The following is a 22546-nucleotide window of genomic DNA, read 5'->3' on the forward strand; positions in this document are numbered from 1 at the left end:
CACATCACTAAGCAACAACTGTAAACGAGTGTGCCCATATATCATATCTCTCTCTCTCTCTCTCTCTCTCTCTCTCTCTCTCTCTCTCTCTCTCTCTCTCTCTCTCTCTCTCTCTCTCTCTCTCTCTCTCTCTCTCTCTCTCTCTCTCTCTCTCTCTCTCTCTCTCTCTCTCTCTCTCTCTCTCTCTCTCTCTCTCTCTCTCTCTCTCTCTCTCTCTCTCTCTCTCTCTCTCTCTCTCTCTCTCTCTCTCTCTCTCTCTCTCTCTCTCTCTCTCTCTCTCTCTCTCTCTCTCTCTCTCTCTCTCTCTCTCTCTCTCTCTCTCTCTCTCTCTCTCTCTCTCTCTCTCTCTCTCTCTCTCTCTCTCTGTGTGTGTAAGTGCAATCTTCGTGAAAAATGTGTGTGTTTAATCAAGTAACACTCCCAGATTTCACCCTGGCAGGCAGCAGCCCCATCATTCCTCTGTCTCGCTGAAGGGTATAAAACACAAGAGGACCAGCCAGAACACGGCTCCGTACAGTTTCACTGTGGACCTACAACTCCTCCCACGGGCCACAATACTCGCTACCTTCATCTTTCATTTGGGAACATTCTGGAACAAGAGTGTATGGTAGCAGGACAATGAGGATGTGTTGGTAAGTGTGTGTGTGTGTGTGTGTGTGTGTGTGTGTGTGTGTGTGTGTGTGTGTGTGTGTGTGTGTGTGTGTGATCCATATCTTTACTGCCGAACATGTATGTCTTTACTGCTATGTATATCTTTACTGCCATAGCTCTGCTGTTAAACCTCTTAGTGCTGCTTCTAACTTTCCGTTGAAGAGCTGATGGCTGGGTTGGGACTGCGTGTGTTATTGTTGTTCTCAGTGAGATGTCACCTCTTCACCTGATATCCCACCTGGGCCTTCACTGTGTGTTGTTGTTGTTCTCAGGGAGATGTCCCCTCTTCACCTGATATCCCACCTGGGCCTTCACTGTGTTGTTGTTGTTCTCAGTGAGATGTCACCTCTTCACCTGATATCCCACCTGGGCCTTCACTGTGTGTTGTTGTTGTTATTGTTGTTCTCAGTGAGATGTCACCTCTTCACCTGATATCATTTACATTTACATTTAAGTCATTTAGCAGACGCTCTTATCCAGAGCGACTTACAAATTGGAAAGTTCATACATATTTATCCTGGTCCCCCCGTGGGAATTGAACCCTGGTCCCCCTGTGGGAATTGAACCCACAACCCTGGCGTTGCAAGCGCCATGCTCTACCAACTGAGCCACACGGGACCTATCCCACCTGGGCCTTCACTGTGTGTTGTTGTTGTTATTGTTGTTCTCAGTGAGATGTCACCTCTTCACCTGATATCCCACCTGGGCCTTCACTGTGTGTTGTTGTTCTCAGTGAGATGTCACCTCTTCACCTGATATCCACCTGGGCCTTCACTGTGTGTGTCATTTGGACAACAGCTATAGGTGACCAGACTCCAGTCTTCATCCCTCTAAACACACCGACAGCCAGGGAGACCAACACACCCACAACCATCCACCCTAGCACAGACAGCGTTCCAACAGACATTAGCGGTCCAGACGGACATGTCTCCAACAGCGTTCCAACAGACATTAGCAGTCCAGGCGGACATGTCTCCAACAGCGCTCCTACAGACATTAGCAGTCCAGACGGACATGTCTCCAACAGCGTTCCAACAGACATTAGCAGTCCAGATGGACATGTTTCCAACAGCGTTCCAACAGACATTAGCAGTCCAGACGGACATGTCTCCAACAGCGTTCCAACAGACATTAGCAGTCCAGATGGACATGTCTCCAACAGCGTTCCAACAGACAGGTGAGTAGCTCTAACATCCACTGCTTTAGTCTAGATCTGATAGATATGAATGGCTGAATCCAGTTTAGAACTGGAGTGATGTTTTTTTTTTTTAAATACAAATATTGAAACTTTATTTAACAAGGCAAGTCAGTTGAGAACAAATTCTTATTTACAATTACGGGCCTACCACCCCGGCAAAACCCGGACGACGCCGGGCCAATTGTGCGCCTCCCTATGGGACTCCCGATCACGGCCGGTTGTGATACAGCCCGGTGATCAAACCAGGGTCTGTAGTGACGCCTCTAGCACTACGATGCAGTGCTTTAGACCGCTGTGCCACTCGGGAGGCCTAAATGTGACAGCCCAGAGAGGCTGTAGTCATAGGTCTGACGGATAGGAATGGAGTTCAGGCTGAATCTAGTTTACAACTGGAGTGATAGCCCAGAGAGGCTGTGCATTTTTCTTACCATTATCTTCACTACAGAGTAAATATATATTATGTTTGCTGTGCTTACAGATATGAGAGGCTGGGGAGCTCCACACAGAGAGTTCTAGAAACAGTGACCGTGACGACCATTGCAGGGACCATCAAGACCACCGCTGCCGTGACAACAGTAGTAACCAGTGCAACAGTCGCTCCTCAGGCCTCAAGCACCCGGCCGCACATCCCTCACACGGTCATATCACCGGTGGCGACAAACCCCACGGCAACAACCTCAGCACCATCTCGCGCCCCCAAAAAACCACCCTGCTGTCCTCAACCCACTCGCATGCCCACCCTTCCCCCTCATCAGTTCATAGGTGACGTGGGCGACTATGACGATGAGTCTGAAGAAGAGGAGGAAGGAACGGAGGAGGAGGAGGAAGGAGGCAAACTCATAAAGGAGAATCTGTGTGACTTTGACCCCTGCTTGCACCTGCAGAGACCCTGTCCAGAGGTCAGGGAAGCCAAGGGGCAGAGCTGCCGCTGCCCGGGCCTGACTCCAACCTCTGTGACCCCTGACCCTGTGGTGGCGCTGGAGGTGTGGGGAGTATGGCCTGAGGCTGTGAGGGTGCGTTGGTGCTCCCCCTACTCGGCTGTGAGTAAGTTTGGTGTGTGGGCGCTGAGAGAGAACGACAGTGTGTTCAGTAACGGCAGCGTGAGCGCCTGGTCACGCCAGGCCAGTGTGTTCGGGCTAAAAGCGGGACGGAGGTATAGAGTGTGTGTAAGCGCACTGAATGGAGCTGGAACGTCACACACCCGCTGTGTGCCTGTGTCCACCCCAGTAGGTGTAGAGACGGTTGTGTTGTACGTGCTGACGGGACTGTGTGCAGCCCTGGGGGTGACGGTTGTTGTGCTGAGTGTGTTTCTTCACAGGATCTGGAAGATGCGAAACACACACTCTCTGTTTGACCCGCGGGCACACACGCTCTACAACCCACGTCTCGACACCAAAGTTTCACCGCCCACGTCTCACCACCCACGCCTCACCAGCCTGGTTTCAATCACTAACCCGGCCTACACACACACCGACGAACACACTGTGTCTCCCTCTGCACGATACACGTAGACGGACCAGCTGAAGTTATCCACTAACGTACGCAACGAATAATAACACCTGTAACCACCCATACCACCCTTACCCACATGCCTTCCACCCTTACCCACATGCCTACCACCCTTACCCATATACCTACCACCCTTACCCACATGCCTACCACCCGTACCCACATGCCTACCACCCTTAACATGCCTACCACCCTTAACATGCCTACCACCCTTACCCACATTCCTACCACTCTCACCCACATATCTACCACCCTTAACCACATATCTACCACCCTTACCCACATGCCTACCACCCTTACCCACATGCCTACCACCCTTACCCACATGCCTACCACCCTTACCCACATAACTACCACCCGTACCCACATAACTACCACCCGTACCCACATGCCTACCACCCTTAACATGCCTACCACCCTTACCCACATTCCTACCACTCTCACCCACATATCTACCACCCTTAACCACATATCTACCACCCTTACCCATATATCTACCACCCTTACCCACATGCCTACCACCCTTACCCACATGCCTACCACCCTTACCCACATAACTACCACCCGTACCCACATGCCTACCACCCGTACCCACATGCCTACCACCCTTAACATGCCTACCACCCTTAACATGCCTACCACCCTTACCCACATATCTACCACCCTTAACCACATATCTACCACCCTTACCCACATGCCTACCACCCTTACCCACATGCCTACCACCCTTACCCACATGCCTACCACCCTTACCCACATGCCTACCACCCTTAACATACCTACAACCCTTACCCACATTCCTACCACTCTCACCCACATATCTACCACCCTTAACATGCCTACCACCCTTACCCACATGCCTACCACCCTTACCCACATGCCTACCACCCTTAACCACATGCCTACCACCCTTAACCACATGCCTACCACCCTTACCCACATGCCTACCACCCTTAACCACATGCCTACCACCCTTACCCACAAGCCTACCACCCTTACCCACATTCCTACCACCCTTAACCGCATGCCTACCACCCTTAACCGCATACCTACCACCCTCACCCGCATACCTACCACCCTCACCCACATATCTACCAACCTTACCCACATTCCTACCACCCTTATCCACATACCTACCACCCTCACCCACATATCTACCACCCTTACCCACATTCCTGCCACCCTTATCCACATACCCACCACCCTCACCCACATATCTACCACCCTTACCCACATTCCTACCACCCTCACCCACATATCTACCACCCTTACCCACATACCCTACCACCCTACAGCAGATTGCACATATCAGCACCATTTTATACATCTTACCACCCAGTACTCAACTCAAAACTTCGATTTTAACAAATAAAGTCAAATCATTTTGTTTTGAACATGTAATTTTCCAGTAAATTGTAATAAAAGTAGATTTTCATACTTGTATTGTTTAATGTTGTAGAACCCTGCAGAGAAAGGACAAGGAGGCTATATTTGCATATCACATTTATTTCCATAACGGTATGTACGGTGGCCAGATGAGGGCAGTATAACTACAGTATAACAATGTGGGAACTAGACTGGGTTTGGGTATGAGAATTTTATATTTGATTTTTATTTCACCTTTATTTAACCAGGTAGGCTCGTTGAGAACGAGTTCTCATTTACAACTTGCTACCTGGCCAAGAATAAAGCAAAGCGGTGTGACACACACTACAACAGAGTTACACATGGAATAAACAAAACATACAGTCAATAATACAGTAGAAAACAAAAAAGTCTATATACAGTAGAATATATATAATATAAGTATATATAGAATATAAGTATATAGGAATGTATGCACAGCCGGGACATACAACAGTTCCTGCAACACTCAATTTCCATCAGTCTACCTGTACAAGCATACACAGTCATTGGCTAAGGCCTCGGTATCTCAGCAGGGTTTGGCAATGTGTGCCTTCTCCCCTCTCCGGGACACGGTAGTCTGATCTGTCTGGAGAGGAGAGACACGGTAGTCTGATCTGTCTGGAGAGGAGAGACACGGTAGTCTGATAGATCTGAGTCTGAAGAGGAGAGACACGGTAGTCTGATCTGTCTGGAGAGGAGAGACACGGTAGTCTGATCTGTCTGAAGAGGAGAGACACGGTAGTCTGATCTGTCTGGAGAGGAGAGACACGGTAGTCTGATCTGTCTGAAGAGGAGAGACACGGTAGTCTGATCTGTCTGAAGAGGAGAGACACGGTAGTCTGATCTGTCTGGAGAGGAGAGACACGGTAGTCTGATCTGTCTGAAGAGGAGAGACACGGTAGTCTGATCTGTCTGAAGAGGAGAGACACGGTAGTCTGATCTGTCTGAAGAGGAGAGACACGGTAGTCTGATCAGTCTGGAGAGGAGAGACACCGTAGTCTGATCTCTCTGGAGAGGAGAGACACGGTAGTCTGATAGATCTGAGTCTGAAGCGGAGAGGCTCTAGTGATGTTTAATGTAGTTCATCAGGGTTCTAGTGATGTGGTATGTTTAAAATAGAGATATCTTTTTTTTTCATGGGCTGTGTCTCAATTTACAGGCCCGTTTGTTAGACCAGGAGACATTCCAAAAATCAGTCTTCTCACGAAATGTCAATAGCATCCGAAAGGTATAGCCAACAAAATAAATAATATGACCACTCTATGGAAAGAGGTGGTGTATACTGTATATACAGTACCAGTCAAAAGTTTGGACACATCTACTCATTCAAGGTTTTTTCTTCATTTGTACGATTCTCTACATTGTAGAATAATAGTGAAGACATCAAAACTATGAAATAACACATATGGAATCATGTAGTAACCAACAAAGTGTTAAACAAATCAAAATATATTTTATATTTGAGATTCTTCAAAGTAGCCACCCTTTGCCTTGATGATAGCTTTAAACACTCTTGGCATTCTCTCAACCAGCTTCTTGAGGTAGTCAACTGGAATGCATTTTAATTAACAGGTGTGCCTTGTTAAAAGCTCATTTATTTTCTTCTTACTGCATTTGAGCCAATAATTTGTGATGTGAACAAGTTAGGGGTGGTATACAGAAGAACATATTATGGAACATTTCAAGAACTTTGACAGTTTCTTCAAGTGCAGTCGTAAAAACCATCAAGCACTATGATGAAACTGGCTCTTATGAGGACCGCCACAGGAAAGGAAGACCCAGAGTTACCTCTGCTGCAGAGGTTAAATTCATTAGAGTTAACTGCATCTCAGATTTCAGCCCCCCAAAAAAATGCTTCACAGAGTTCAACTATCTGTAAGGTCTGTCTCTCTCCTCATCCTCGGACGAGGAGAGGAGAGAAGGATCATCAGACCAAAATGCAGCTTCAGGGAAATAAGCCATCTTTTTATTTAACACGATGATGATGGCAACACGAAACACAAAACACTTTCAAATTTACAAAACAAGAAAACGACGTCAACGAAACCTGAACATAAACTTACATAACTACACGTAAACTCACGGACAGGAAACAGACGACATCGAAACGAAAACGAACAGCCAAACAGTCCCGTATGGTACATACATCGACACGACACAGGAGACAATCACCCACAAACAAACAGTGAGAACGCCCTACCTAAATATGACTCTTAATTAGAGGAAAACGCAAACCACCTGCCTCTAATTAAGAGCCATACCAGGCAACCCAAAACCAACATAGAAACAGATAACATAGACTGCCCACCCAAAACACATGCCCTGACCATAAACACATAAAAAACAACATAAAACAGGTCAGGACCGTTACACTAACAGACACATCTCAACATCAACTGTTCAGAGGAGACTACGTGAATCAGGCCTTTGTGGTCGAATTGCTGCAAAGAAACCACTACTAAAGGACACCAATAAGAAGAAGAGATGAGGAGGTGAGCAAATCCAAAAGGCTGTGACGTATCGATGGGACCGTGTCCCTTTACACTTCCAGGACTACACCTTCACAATCAAAAATTCATACGTGCCTGACAGAAAAAAATGCCTGACAGAAATTCAACGCCAGGTGCAAACATCCAATCAATACATTCAAGAAATATGTGCCTTTCAAATAGGTTTGTTGAAATATATATAAATCTCAGTAGAGGCTGCTGGGGGGAGGACGGCTCATAATAATGTCTGGAACGGCACAACTGGAATGGCATCAAACACATAGAAACCATGTGTTTTATATCATTCCACATCTATTCCGCTCCAGCCATTAACACGAGCTCCAATTAAGATGCCACCAACCTCCTGTGATGAATGACTATTATATACAGTTGAAGTCGGAAGTTTACATACACCTTAGCCAAATATATCTAAACTTAGTTTTTCACAATTCCTGACATTTAATCCTAGTAAAAAATTCCCTGTCTTAGGTCAGTTAGGATCACCACTTTATTTTAGTAATGTGAAATATCAGAATAATGGTAATAATTCATCACATTCCCAGTGGGTCAGAAGTTTACATACACTCAATTAGTATTTGGTATTATTGCCTTTAAATTATTCAACTTGGGTCAAACGTTTTGGGTAGGCTTCCACAAGCTTCCCACAATAAGTTGGGTGAATTTTGGCCCATTCCTCCTGACAGAGCTGGTGTAACTGAGTCATGTTTGTAGGCCTCCTTGCTTGCAAATGCATTTTCAGTTCTGCCCACAAATTTTCAATGGGATTGAGGTCAGGGCTTTATGATGGCCACTCCAATACCTTGACTTTGTTGTCCTTATTAAAACTTATTGAGGGCAGGGGGCAGCATTTTCACTTTTGGGAAAAATAGCATGCCAAAATCAACTGCTTGCTACTCATCCCCAGAATATAAGATATGCATATTATTAGTAGATTTGGATAGAAAACACTCTGACGTTTCTAAAACTGTTTGAATCATGTCTGTGAGAATAACAGAACTTATGTAGCAGGCAAAACCCCGAGGACAAAACATTCAGATTTGTATTTTTTTGATCTAACTGTCTTTTCAATGTTTTTTTTTAGAGACACCAGATTTCTAATGGACTTGTTTGCAGTTCCTACCGCTTCCACTGGATGTCACCAGTCCTTGGAAATCGGTTGAGGTTATTCCTTTGTGTAGTGAAGAAGTAGGGCTATCGTAAATGAGGGTCACATGAAGTAAATTTTTGGAGCGTCACGTTATGAAAAAAGTTGCGTCAGTTTGTTTTCTTTTTGTATTGAATACAGATCATCCCGTCTTCAAATTGATCGATGATGAACGTTTAAAAATACCTAACGTTGTATGACAAAAGTAGTTTGAAATGTTTTGGTTAAGTTTACATGTAATTTGATACATTTTGTAGTGAAGTGGCGAAAGTTGGAAGCTGTGTTTTTCTGGATGAAACGCGCCAAATAAATTGACATTTTGGATATATATCGACGGAATTAATCGAACAAAAGGACCATTTGTGATGTTTATGGAACATATTGGAGTGCCAACAAAAGAATTTCGTCAAAGGTAAGGCATGATTTATATTTTATTTCTGCATTTTGTGTCGTGCTTGCAGTGTTGAAATATGCTACTCTGTTTGTTTACTGATGTGCTATCATCAGATAATAGCATCTTATGCTTTCACCGAAAAGCTTTTTTGAAATCTGACATGTTGGCTGGATTCACAACGAGTGTAGCTTTAATTTGGTATCTTACATGTGTGATTTAATGAAAGTTAGATTTTTATATCATGTTATTTGAATATGGCGCGCTGTATTTTCCCTGGCTATTGGCCGGTGGGACGTTTGCGTCCCACCTGCCCCAGAGAAGTTAAGCCATTTTGTCACAACTTTGGAAGTATGCGTTGGGTCATTGTCCATTTGGAAGACCCATTTGCAACCAAGCTTTAACTTCCTGACTGATGTCTTGAGATGTTGCTTCAATATATCTACATAATTTTCCTTTCTCATGATGTCATCTATTTTGTGAAGTGCACCTGCAGCAAAGCACCCACACAACATGATGCTGCCACCCACGTGCTTCACGGTTGGGATGGTGTTCTTCGGCTTGCAAGCCTCCACCTTTTTCCTCCAAACATAACGATGGTCATTATGGCCAAACAGTTCAATTTGTTACATCAGACCAGAGGACATTTCTCCAAAAAGTACGATCTTTGTCCCCATGTGCAGTAGCAAAACGTAGTCTGGCTTTTTTATGGCGGTTTTGGAGCAGTGGCTTCTTCCTTGCTGAGCGGCCTTTCGGGTTATTTCGAAATAGGACTTGTTTGACTGTGGATATAGATACTTTTGTACCTGTTTCCTCCAGCATCTTCACAAAGTCCTTTGCTGTTGTTTTGAGATTGATATGCACTTCTCGCACCAAAGTACGTTCATCTCTAGGAGACAGAATGCGTCTCCATCCTGAGCGGTATGACGGCTGCGTGGTCCGATGGTGTTTATACTTGCATACTATTGTTTGTACAGATGAACGTGGTACCTTCAGGCATTTGGAAATTGTTCCCAAGGATGAACCAGACTTGTGGAGGTCTCCAATTTTTTTCTGAGGTCTTGGCTGATTTCTTTAGATTTTCCCATAATGTCAAGCAAAGAGGCACTGAGTTTGAAGGTAGGCCTTGAAATACATCCACAGGTACACCTCCAATTGACTCAAATTATGTCAATTAATTATGAAGCTTGACATAATTTTCTGGAATTTTCCAAGCTGTTTAAAGGCACAGTCGACTTAGAAATTTTCCAAGAAATTTGTGGAGTGGTTGAAAAACAAGTGTTAATGACTCCAACCTAAGTGTATGTAAACTTCAGACTTCAACAGTACTACTGTTGTAACTCATTTTCAGCCTTTAAGTATTAAAGCGATGATATAATAGTGGTAGCCTATCGAAAGCTTGGAACTAAAAGGTTCTATCAGAATTCTTGTCAAAATGTTCTATTCAATGTTCTCTATCTATATAGTACTCTAAACACCCCAATTAATGTGGTTAAGTTCAAAAGAACACGATGTAACAATTGCTGACACCATTCAAACCAATCAGGGTTCGGGAACTTGTTGTCATCGCGGTACATTGGTCAGCACTTTGCAGTCCTGTCAAGGTTGAGGTATAGTTGTATTCTTTTTTGCAGTCCTCTTCTACATTAGCCACTGCCCTACTTTCTCTACACCCATCCCATTCTCTCATTCCCTTGATCCTTGTCTGTCATCCTCCCTCCACTCTACTGCTCCACATCTTATTTCTCCTTTGTTCCTCTTCCCCTCCTAGTCTTTAGTGCTGCTTCCCCTCCTGGTCTTTAGTGCTGCTTCCCCTCCTGGTCTTTAGTGCTGCTTCCCCTCCTGGTCTTTAGTGCTGCTTCCCCTCCTGGTCTTTAGTCCTGCTTCCCCTCCTGGTCTTTAGTCCTGCTTCCCCTCCTGGTCTTTAGTCCTGCTTCCCCTCCTGGTCTTTAGTCCTGCTTCCCCTCCTGGTCTTTAGTCCTGCTTCCCCTCCTGGTCTTTAGTCCTGCTTCCCCTCCTGGTCTTTAGTCCTGCTTCCCCTCCTGGTCTTTAGTCCTGCTTCCCCTCCTGGTCTTTAGTCCTGCTTCCCCTCCTGGTCTTTAGTCCTGCTTCCCCTCCTGGTCTTTAGTCCTGCTTCCCCTCCTGGTCTTTAGTCCTGCTTCCCCTCCTGGTCTTTAGTCCTGCTTCCCCTCCTGGTCTTTAGTCCTGCTTCCCCTCCTGGTCTTTAGTCCTGCTTCCCCTCCTGGTCTTTAGTCCTCTACATGTCTTCCTGTCCTCATCTCACTTATTGTCCTCTACATGTCCTTCTGTCCTCATCTCCCTTATTTTCATCTACATGTCTTCCTGTCCTCACCTCCCTTATTGTCCTCTACATGTCTTCCTGTCCTCCTCTCTCAGTCTCTTTTGTTTCTCCTCCCTCCACTCCTTTTTCCTCTCCATATCCTTCATCCTTTCCCTCTCCCTCATCCTCTATTTCAGTCCCCTTCGCCTGCTCCTCTCCCTCCACCTCTCCTCGCTCCCCCTCAACTTCCATCCCCACCCCGTCCCTTCTCTCCACTTCCCCTCCCTCTTCCCCTCCCTCCTCAAACAGGTTGTCCTCCCAGCCCTCTGTTTCTAGCTCCAATTGCTCCACCCTGGCCAGGATCTTGCGGTTGCTGGACTCCAGCTCTGCCATTAGACGGGCCAGCTTGGTCTGCAGGGTGTTCAGGTTACCCTCCAGTCTCTCCACCTTGACCTCCACCTTCTCCTCGTCTTGCTCCTCCTCGCCTTCTGCGGGCTCCACCAACATGCCCATCTTAGTGAGGATTTGACGGCCCTTCTCCTCCAGGTGTCTCTTGGCAGCTGGGAATTCAGACAGCACGTCTGTCAGGTCCTCCTTGGAAAGGCTGAACAGGTCTGAGTGGCCGATGCTGCGGATGTTGGCCGTCCGACGGTTGCCTGATTTGTTTCCTGCCAGAGGATGAGGAATGTTGTATTTGTGTGAGGCATTTTGACATTTCATTTGCTTGACTTCTGCTCTACAGTCTATACTGTGAGTCCATTGAGGCATTGTGTTGGAGTGTTAGGTATATGATTGTACATTGAGACATTATGTTGGAATGTTAGGGATATGATTGTCCATTGAGACATTGTGTTGGGTTATTAGGGACATGATTGTCCATTGAGACATTGTGTTGGGTTTTTAGGGACATGATTGTCCATTGAGACATTGTGTTGGGTTTTTAGGGAATGATTGTCCATTGAGACATTGTGTTGGAATGTTAGGGACATGATTGTCAATTGAAACATTATGTTGGAATGTTAGGGACATGATTGTCCATTGAGACATTATGTTGGAATGTTAGGGACATGATTGTCCATTGAGACATACTGTTGGAATGTTAGGGACATGATTGTCCGCTGAAACATTATGTTGGAATGTTAGAATGCTGGAATGTTGGAATGTTAGAATGATGGAATGCTGGAATATTAGATTGTTGGAATGTTAGATTGTTGGAATGTTAGGGATATGATTGTCCATTGAGACATTATGTTGGAATGTTAGAATGCTGGAATGTTGGAATGTCAGAATGTTAGATTGTTGGAATGTTAGGGATATGATTGTCCATTGAGACATTATGTTGGAATGTTAGAATGCTGGAATGTTGGAATGTCAGAATGTTAGATTGTTGGAATGTTAGAATGCTGGAATGTTAGAATGTTAGAATTCGGGAATGTTAGATTGCGGGAATGTTAGATTGCGGGAATGTTAGATTGTTGGAATGTTAGATTGTTGGAATGTTAGATTGTTGGAATGTTAGATTGTTGGAATGTTAGATTGTTGGAATGTTAGATTGTTGGAATGTTAGATTGTTGGAATGTTAGATTGTTGGAATGTTAGATTGTTGGAATGTTAGATTGTTGGAATGTTAGGGACATGATTGTCCATTGAGACATTATGTTGGAATGTTGGAATGCTGGAATGCTGGAATTTTGGAATTTTGGAATGTTAGGGACATGCTATAAATTGTGCTGTATTACTCTCTTTCTCACCTTTGATGTTCAGGATGCTAATTTCCCCGAAGAAATTGCCGTCACTCAACACAGCGAACTGTGTGACGCCATCGTCTGCCACCACAGCCAGTTTCCCATCCTTAATGATGTACATCTCATGTCCCACGTCCCCCTTTCTGCACACATACTCCCCAGGACTATACACCTACAGGCAAGAGAACATGTCTGAGAAGGCATGGCTACAGTCGCACAAAAACAAAAAGTAATGTTTAACTGAAATATTGTTCTCTAGCACTAGTCAAGTTAGCAGTCATATACAGTACATGTCAACCGCCATTGACTATGCAGACATAACAAGAATTACACCCGGCTTTAAAGGGACAATCTGCAGTTAGAAAAAGAACAAAGCTGATACCCCACCACTAATTTTGTAAACAGCTAAGGGATGGGGCTGGAGAAATGACTGGCCATCCATGATATCAAAGTGATACTTTTAACCATGATTAAATAGGAAGCGGGTAGGCTAGTGGTTAAGAGTGTTGGGCCAGTAACTGAAAAGTAGCTGGTTTGAATCTCTGAGCTGACTAGGTGAAATCTGTCGACGTGCCCTTGAGCAAGGCACTTCGCTAATCGCTCTGTATAAGAGCGTCAGCTAAATGTGTTTGTTTACATTTAATTTGTTTACAAACAAAGGAGTTAAAGAACATTTTGGGTTCTGACGGAGTAAGTTTTATTCTACAAGAATCAATGGGTGCATATATTTTTTAAATTTATAAGTCCAAAAAAATGGATGTAGCAACTGCAGATTGTCCATTTGTCACAAGCCGGCTCATAGCCTGTGACAAAAATGAGGGGACACGAACAACAGGTATAGGCCAATTTAAAAGTGCTCTTTATTATAAACAAAACTATTAACTTAAACTAAGAAACAGGAATGAGGTGTGGATGTATCATAATGTAAGGTGTATGTAAAGTGCATGGGTGCATGAATATGTGTGTGTAAACATGACTGAGTGAAAACTATGCAAAACTACAAAGGAACAAACAAATCATGAGCATACCTGGAGGAGCAGAGAGAGAGAGAGAGAGCAAGAGAGATTAGTGACAGCTTTATACCCTGAGCCCAGGTGGCTCCAATCACTAACGACCCTCCTCCGCCTGCAGGAGGAACCACCCCCTGCACGGCAGAGGAGGAGCCGTGACACCCCCCTCCTTAAAATGAGGGTCCCACCCTCAACCCAACTTCCTCCAACATATTCAAAATAATTCAAATTTCCCAAAAAACAAATAAACAACAAAAATACCAATCCCGGCTCCTAGCAGTAGCCCCGTGTCCCCCAGCTGACTGTCCGCCCCTCAAACTCAGCAGCCCTGGTACCTGGGGAGCAATTTAAGAGAAAAGAGGCGCAGACAGCCCGTAGGGGTCAGCAGAGAAAAGATACAAGCTAGGTTAAAGGAGCACGGGACAGAGCATCAGCAATGATATTATCCTTACCACTAATGTGTCTAATATCAAGGTTGAAAGGTTGCAAGAACAAAGCCCAACGCATCAGGCGCTGGTTTGGGTTTTGCAGAGACCTCAGAAAAACAAGTGGGTTGTGGTCAGTGAACACAGTTAAAGGGATCAAACCAGAACCAACATAGACCTCGAAGTGCTGTAAAGCCCAAATGAGACCTAAAGCCTCCTTTTCAATTACAGAATAGTTTTTCTGATACTTATTAAATTTTCGGGAGAAGAAACTGACTGGGCACTCAACCTTGTCGCCATTCTCCTGGAGAAGCACAGCCCCAGCACCGATTTGACTGGCGTCTACCTGCAATTTGAAAGGTTTCCCAAAATTTGGTGCTGCCAACACAGGTGCCAAACACAAAAGAGTCTTAACTGCATCAAATGCCTCTTGACACTGGGTGGACCAGATAAATTCAGCCTTGGCCTTCAACAGATTGGTCAGTGGGGACACTACTACCGAAAAGTTTTTACAAAAAGCACGGTAGTACCCCGCCATTCCCAGGAAGCGCATCAGTTCTTTCTTTGTAGAGGGCTGTGGGAACTGCTTCACAGCCTGAACCTTGGCTTCTACGGGACAGACAAATCCCTGACCAACAACCTTGCCTAGGTATGTGACTGTAGCTTTGGCAAACACACATTTTGCCAAATCAATACCTGTGTCCAACATAGACTGCATCTCTGTTTCCAGTTTTAGTCTCTTCTCCTCAGATACACGATAAAATCTGTGTTTGATAGGCTTAGCATCTCAGATGTCTATATCATGTTCAATTAAGTGGGTTTGTGATGGAGTGTCAGAAAACAAAACAGGGTAGTTTCTAATAAGAGCTACCAATTCATCACGTTTCTCAGAGTCTAAATGATCTACCAAAACCCCAAGGTTTTGCAAAGTCTGAGAGTTTTTCAACCGACCTTGTAAGACCTGGTTTGGTTTACTTGTACACTGACACATATGACAAGTTTTAATAAACTGAGATACCTCCCGCTTTAAACGTGGCCAGAAAAAATAACGAAGTATACGATCATACGTTTTACGAACACCCATATGACCTGCCACATCACCATGTGAAGTTTGCAACACTTTATTTCGCAAAGTAGTAGGTACAACTATTTGAAAGACTGGTTCTCCTAGACCCTGATCATAGTGTGGAACCCATTTCCTGACCAACAGCCCATCAAGAAGAAAATAACACTGAGCACTATTCCTCACCACTGAATCAGGAACCACTTTATCAAACAGATCAGCCAAATTAGTATCGGCTTTTTGCTCAGCCATCAATGAATCTCTAGAACTAGTCAACTGTTCTGTCTGGAGTTTGACTAGCAACTCAAGACTTTCTGGCTTACTCTCAATCTCCTTACGAGAGGCTGCGCGGGTAACCGCACAAACTGGAAATACCTCAGGAGACACACAGTTCTGATCCGGAGATTCCCTTGCAGGGGACACTGAAGGTTGCTTCTTACAGATGTTTAATTTACCATCTGCCCACACCTTACTACCTGCCAAGTCATTCCCCAAAATCATGTGCACTCCCTCTACTGGCAACTGAGGTCTAACCCCAACATCTACATCACCCTCTACCAGACCACATTTTAGGGTAACTCCATGTAAAGGACAAGAGAATGGAACTAAACCCATACCACATACCATTACACAACGGCCAGTATCAGACTCTTTAGAGAACGGCAAAACAGATTCCAGAATAAAAGAATCTAAAGCTCCAGTGTCTCTTAGGATCTTGATTTTAACATTCTGGTTGCCATCTACCAGGGACACTACACCATCTGAAATAAAGGCTGAAAAATCACAGCGGGAAAACTGAGAATCAAACTCAACTAGTGGCTGAAACAGCTCACCCTGGTGGTCAGAGGCTGTAACAGGACTTGCCATCACAACAGGTTTAACTTGACCTGACTGTTTTGAATGAAGCCGAGGACAATCTTTCTTCCAATGTCCTTCAACTAAACAGTAGCGACAAGTATTAGCATTAACCGGTGCTTTAAGTCCTCCAGACCCAAACTTCTGCTGAGGCCTTTGGAAAGAAGCCCCCAAAAAAGGTGACCTACTATTCCTAGGAGTAAAGTTATTCTTATGGTACATGTCACTGTTTGACTCAAAATGTCTTTTATGTGTTAGCCTGTACTCATCTGCAAGGATTGCTGCATCACTTGGAGACTTAACTTTACGTTCATTCATGTATGTAGCAACCTGGTCAGACACAGAATTTTTGAACTGTTCTAACACAATCAAATTAGACAGACCCTCAAAAGTACTAACTTCAGAAGCTGTACACCAACGATTAAATGCAGAAGTCAAATCACAAACAAACTCAGAATAGGTTTGTGAATCTAACTTTTTCCTGTAACGAAAACGTTGACGATATGCCTCTGGCACAAGCTCGTAGACCTTCAGAACTGCTGATTTAACTTTAGCATAAACTTTACTGTCAGCTACACTCAGTGCTGCAAAAGCCTCACGTGCTTTACCTGTAAGTACACATTGCAACAACATAGTCATGTCCAAATCTGACCAAGCTCTAGCTTCCGCAATACGCTCAAATAAAGTAAAGTATGTGTCTGGATCTGACTCATCAAATTTAGGCAACAAACGAAGATTCTGTGAAACATCAAACTGTGGTAGTCTTTCCGGTCTATTAGCATTTCTCAATCGCTCTATCTCTAATTGCATTTGCAACAGTTCCCTCTGCTGCTCAAAAGTTAATGAAGGGCTAGACTGAAAACTTGCACCCTCACTACTAGCAGACTGACCGCCAAAAACACCCATTTCCCTAAGACCCTGCTTTAAGCTAGTTTTAACAGTCTCTTTAATTTTTTTATCAACAATCTCAATCTGATAATGTTCAGCAATTTCAATTAACTGCTCCTTAGTACACAACTCTAAGGCTACCTCTGAAGGAGCTTGAACAAAACTACACAAAATGGAAGACATTTTCCTCAACCAATACAACTATTACAAATGCTCAAAAAAACACAACTCACCTGCTGTCAATCTGGGTTCAAGGACAGGAGCCACACCCCACTATCCTCCAAAACTACTAACTAACTGGCCCTGGTCTTCGTGCAGTCACATGTGGTGGGGTTTTATGCACACAAAACCAGTGGAGTGGAAAAGACAACCAGAAACTGGCGGCCCTCCCATAACCACGGAGGTGCTCCCGAGCCGATGTAGGGGAAAAGGGAAAGGGATGCTCTACCCACGTTCACTGCCACCTAAAACAAAAACACCACAAGCCTCCTATTGACACTTGCTGATATGCCTGAACAGGAGAGGACTCCCACCTGAACAAAACCCAGAAAAACACAGAGTGAATTGCTTAGCTACCAAGCTAACTGAACCAAAAGAACACATGGCTCTCAACTCTCTCTTAAACAAAATTGGCCCAACCAAAACATCCACTCAAACAAAAAAACATTTGGCAAACTAAACTAAACTAACCCAAGTTAACTACAATCCCGGACGAGTCCCCACTTGTCACAAGCCGGCTCATAGCCTGTGACAACAATGAGGGGACACGAACAACAGGTATAGGCCAATTAAAAGTGTTCTTTATTATAAACAAAACTATTAACTTAAACTAAGAAACAGGAATGAGGTGTGGATGTATCATAATGTAAGGTGTATGTAAAGTGCATGGGTGCATGAATATGTGTGTGTGAACATGACTGAGTGAAAACTATGCAAAACTACAAAGGAACAAACAAATCATGAGCATACCTGGAGGAGCAGAGAGAGAGAGCCAGAGAGGTGATTAGTAAGCAGTTTTATACCCTGAGCCCAGGTGGCTCCAATCACTTAACGACCCTCCTCTGCCTGCAGGAGGAACCGCCCCCTGCACTGCAGAGGAGGAGCCGTGACACATTTGACCTCTGACCTGCGGGATGAGTTTGAGCACCAGCTCCTCCAGCAGACTGGTCTCACAGTTCTGGAAGATGGTGACCTTGGAGAGCGTTGGCAGATGTACGCTCACAGCGATCTCCGTCTGCAGCTGGACAGGAAGCTGCTGCAGGATCTCGTTCTCCCTCGTGATCTTACGGTTGATGTACAGGTGCTGGTACCAGTCGTTGACACGGTTACGCAACTCCTTGCTGATGTACCTGTTGCGCAGGTAACCTTTGACCTGGAATGAAATAAAGTAGGATTAGCCCGGCATGTCACAAATCCCAAGATCCTTCAGAAAGTATATTGCCACGGGCAGAGAATACAAGGTAAACTCTTTTAGATGAAAAGGCAACAGAACTATCAATCAAATGTATTTTATAAAGCCCTTTTAACATCAGTAGTTGTCACAAAGTGCTTTACAGATACCCAGCCTAAGATCCCAAAGAGCAAGCACTGTAGAGGCAGAAGCACAGTGGCTAGGAGAAACTAAGGCTGCCTGACGCCCCCCCCCCCCCCCCCCCCCCGACCCCACCCCGACCCCCCCTGACCTCCCCCTGACCTCCCCCTGACCCTGACTATAAAATAGAGGAGAAAACAGTGCTCTGGCCCCTCCCCCTCACCAGCTCGTGGTTGGGGAAGAAGACGTTGTCTCGGTCCCTGAGGTTGGTGATGACGTTCCCCACGTTCCCCACGACGGAGGCAAACACCAGCACGGCGATCAACAGGTCAGCGATCATAAACAGGTACTCCTCTTCACGGTCGGGCAGTGGCGTGTCGCCCACCGTGGTGAAGATCAGCGCAGAGAACCAGAAGCAGTAGATGTACTGGTGCCTCGCGGGGGCGAACACAGGGTCGGAGATGTTTGGGTAAACCCAACGGTCCACCCCGAAGCCGATGTAATTGGACAGGGCGAAGTAGATGCAGGCGTTCCAGTGGATGAGCACGAAGATGTAGAGCATAAGCTTGGAGATGCGGAAGGTGTTGGGGTAAGAGGTACGGGTCTCCATGCGGTCCATGGCTTCGTTAAGCCGGGAGATACGGAGGAAGCGGTTGACCCTCACCAGCGGCTGGTGAATGCCGAAGTACAGATATAGGAGGTCGGTGGGCAGTAGGGAGGCTAGGTCCAACAGGAAACGTGAGGAGAAGAGGTAGCGCTTCTTCAGACGGTCCCTGTCCTGCACCAGGATGCCCTGTTCCAGGAAACCTGCAGGGGGGCAACACAGCACAGATACAGTCTGGGTCAGAGTGAAGTTCATATCACCAGAGAAATAGAAATACAGTATTTCATAACTTTAACTGAGCCTTGGAGTCATCACGAAAGAAAAGGAAGTCATTAACTCTCTCTCCGTCCTCTTACAGAATTCAGTCATGGGCTCTCCACATGGGCTCTCCACATGGGCTTTTCGAATGCTTTTAAGAGCATTAAAGAGCAACTGCCTTTAAAAAGCAACAGATTCCTTTGAGAACGGCCTATGTGGCGTCGATATGAGTCAGCTACTATTATTCCAGACGTATGAAAGCATAGTTATATTATCACAGCAATTTGAAATATCTGAATAGGAAACGTTATACAATCGTAAGACAAGTCACACAGGATCTAAATACAAAATCTGTGACAGTGCAAAGTCATTATTAAGATGAATCAAGGAGCAAATGTCTGTCTGCTCCCCAGATAAATTGGGGCTCCCGAGTGGCGCAGCGGTCTAAGGAACTGCATCTCAGTGCAAGAGGCATCAGTCCCTGGTTTGAATCCAGGCTGCATCACATCCAGCCGTGATTGGGAGTTCCATAGGGCGACGCACAACTGGCCCAGCGTCATCCGGGTTGGTCCTGGGTTAAGCCGTCATTGTAAATAAGAATTTGTTCTTAACTGATTTATCTAGTTACATAAATAATATTCTGTGCTGTGATCCACTTTTGGAATTCTACTTTGACACAACTAATAAAACAAAACTTGATCTTTAACCTAAAACCGAGAAGAAAACAAAGCCGGTGTAAATAGGATAATTTGGGTCATAATGTCTCGTCTAAAACAGAGTTTGGAACATCCGTGTGTCACAACAGGTAAATGAAGGTTGGGTTTTGATTTGACGGTGTCCATTTGCCCACTAACACGGTGTGATCAGCTGTGGTGATTGCTCCTTATCCAATAGCATTAGACAGTGAAACAGACCTGTCCAGCAGACCGACTTTGTTTACATTAAAAAAAACACTTTGCAAATACTGCACCAGACACTTTAGATGTAAAATTGCGCAACAAAACATTCACAGAAAAAAAAACAGATTTCTTGTGTTATCTTAGATTCATTCTGGAGATTTTGAGCAAGTGATATTGGCTCCGTGTCTACAGTGTCTAATGAGGGACAATCGTCAATAACCAAATGCGGAATCGAAAAACACACGTGACAATTGGCGTGTTCAGTGGCTCTTTAAAATACCACTGTGGATCGTGATCTAATAAGTACAATAATGACAAAAGATGATCTCTAACCCACCACTGGCAGACCACACACAGTTCCTATATGTAAAAAAAAAAGACATCTTTACCAGTGCGAAATTTGATGATGGTATCAGCCACGTACAGGAGATCGGAGCAATAGTCCAGCGTGAGCCACAGTGTCAGGAATGCATCCTCTATGTCCTTAAAGCATGTCCTAGAAAATGAGGTCAAATTCCATTTTCAAATATCTACAAATTTACATGTTCAATCGGTTTACATGTTTCAGGTTTCTGTGAGGGTCTATTTATTATTCAGATGGGTTTTTTGACCATCGGCACCTGTAGAAATTATACTACAATGCTTAAAATGTATATTGAGCAAGGGGAAATTAAATATTATTATTATTCTACATTTGAGACACCCACCTACAGATGATGAGAATCCAGTTGTAGAAGATGGGAAAAATCATGACCTGGAGCCATCCATAATAAAACTCCTCTGATGGGTCAACCACCCACTCCGTCCATCTGATCCGGAGATGGACAGAGAGAAACATCTTGGATGATTCACATTCAGATCAGATTTATTAGCATGAATGGCAAAGCCACTGTTGCTAAAGCGAAGTGAGACGATGACATCAACAATAACCATAAAGGTTAAAAACTGAGTAAAGGTGATTAGATTTAAGGAGTAACATTCAACAACATCAATCTAGAGCTGGGAAAGCATCTACACTGTTATAACTTGTTAAATAATCAATTGTGTCTATGCTATCATGTATCCGTCATATTTTGCCCAAGTCTCTTACTTCACTTTGGGTTTTGCCAGAAGCTTCTTCTCATCTTTCCCCTCCTCTTTCTTCTCCTCTACTTCACCGTCCTCCTTCTGCATCCGATGCCACCTGAACACCCTAGCCCATCGGTTCATTCTGCCCTTATCTAATCCGTCAGGGGTTTTGCCTCAGTCATAGGTTCTCTCTGGTGTTCCCTTCACCTTCACCCTGATGGTCAAGCAGAGGTACCTGGTAGTAATAAGGGAGTAGAAGTGAAAGCTGCCCACACAACTCTGTTGTCTGGTGTTATAGCAGCATTGCTGTGTTAACATGACAACAAGCCAAGCCTACCTGAGTAGCGGCACACCTGTTGATCATGCTGAACTGTCTCCGCGGAGGGGAGCAGGTGAATCTCTAACCAGGCAGGCAGGTAGATCCCTTCAGGGACCTAATTTGTTCATGAACCAACTCGCGCTGTCCTGCAGCAACAAATCCCAAAGGGTTGAGATGGTGTCGACTTCTCAGTCCATTTGATAAGGATAGGCTATAAAACCAACAAAGATGTCATCTTAGCCTATGGTTTTATTAAATTGAGCTCTAATATTTTCTATAGTCCTCCTCTGTTTTACCCTCACTCACCCCACATTTTATGTATTTTGTGGGGGTCCAAGATTCCTTGGAGGATGTACATCTTAGCACCTACTCTTGTAATTAAATCAGAGGACCACCACGGATTATCTTTCAGGCTACCATGGATTTTGCCTGAAATCCAATATGGCGTCATACATCCAATATGGCGTCATACATCCAATATGGCTCCCATAATACCATTTGATGGAGGTTGATGACATGTAAATATACATTTTGTATGAAGTGGCACTGCCATGCCTCTGTTGTGTTTGAATACCTGAAGCCAAATAGATTTTCCCTTTCACAGCATATCAACAATGGGTAATTCTGTGAAATGTAACAAGGCTTTTTACGACACAAGCGCACAGTTGCGTAACCAAGTTACAGGGAAGCAACCTGTGATACAACAGTCAGCCTCTCTAGTAGCGTTTGCAAACACAGTGCCGTCAGAAAGTATTCACACTCCTTAACATTTAAGTCATTTAGCAGACGC

At 44.7% G+C, this 22546-nt stretch overlaps 2 protein-coding genes across 2 annotated transcripts; one reads left to right on the forward strand and one right to left on the reverse strand.

The window, feature by feature from the left end:
- The first annotated feature begins 494 nt into the window (after positions 1–494).
- On the forward strand, positions 495–4795 carry LOC129821513 (leucine-rich repeat neuronal protein 4-like). The gene is made up of 3 exons (XM_055879186.1): positions 495–632; positions 1385–1828; positions 2328–4795. The coding sequence occupies exons 1-3, from the start codon at positions 619–621 to the stop codon at positions 3358–3360; spliced, it is 1491 nt and encodes a 496-aa protein (XP_055735161.1). The 5' UTR covers positions 495–618; the 3' UTR covers positions 3361–4795.
- A 6617-nt stretch (positions 4796–11412) lies between these two features.
- cnga4 (cyclic nucleotide gated channel subunit alpha 4) lies at positions 11413–21533 on the reverse strand (the record flags this gene model as incomplete). The annotated part of the gene is made up of 7 exons (XM_055877795.1): positions 21465–21533; positions 21077–21168; positions 20759–20865; positions 18832–19415; positions 18204–18449; positions 12843–13008; positions 11413–11759 (listed from the first exon to the last, which is right to left on the reverse strand). Coding segments are annotated over exons 2-7 (1494 nt in total), but the record flags the coding sequence as incomplete, so codon positions are not given.
- Between the last annotated feature and the right edge of the window lie 1013 nt (positions 21534–22546).

This window comes from Salvelinus fontinalis, chromosome 23, assembly GCF_029448725.1.
Source record: "Salvelinus fontinalis isolate EN_2023a chromosome 23, ASM2944872v1, whole genome shotgun sequence".
Classification (NCBI taxonomy): Eukaryota; Metazoa; Chordata; class Actinopteri; order Salmoniformes; family Salmonidae; genus Salvelinus; species Salvelinus fontinalis.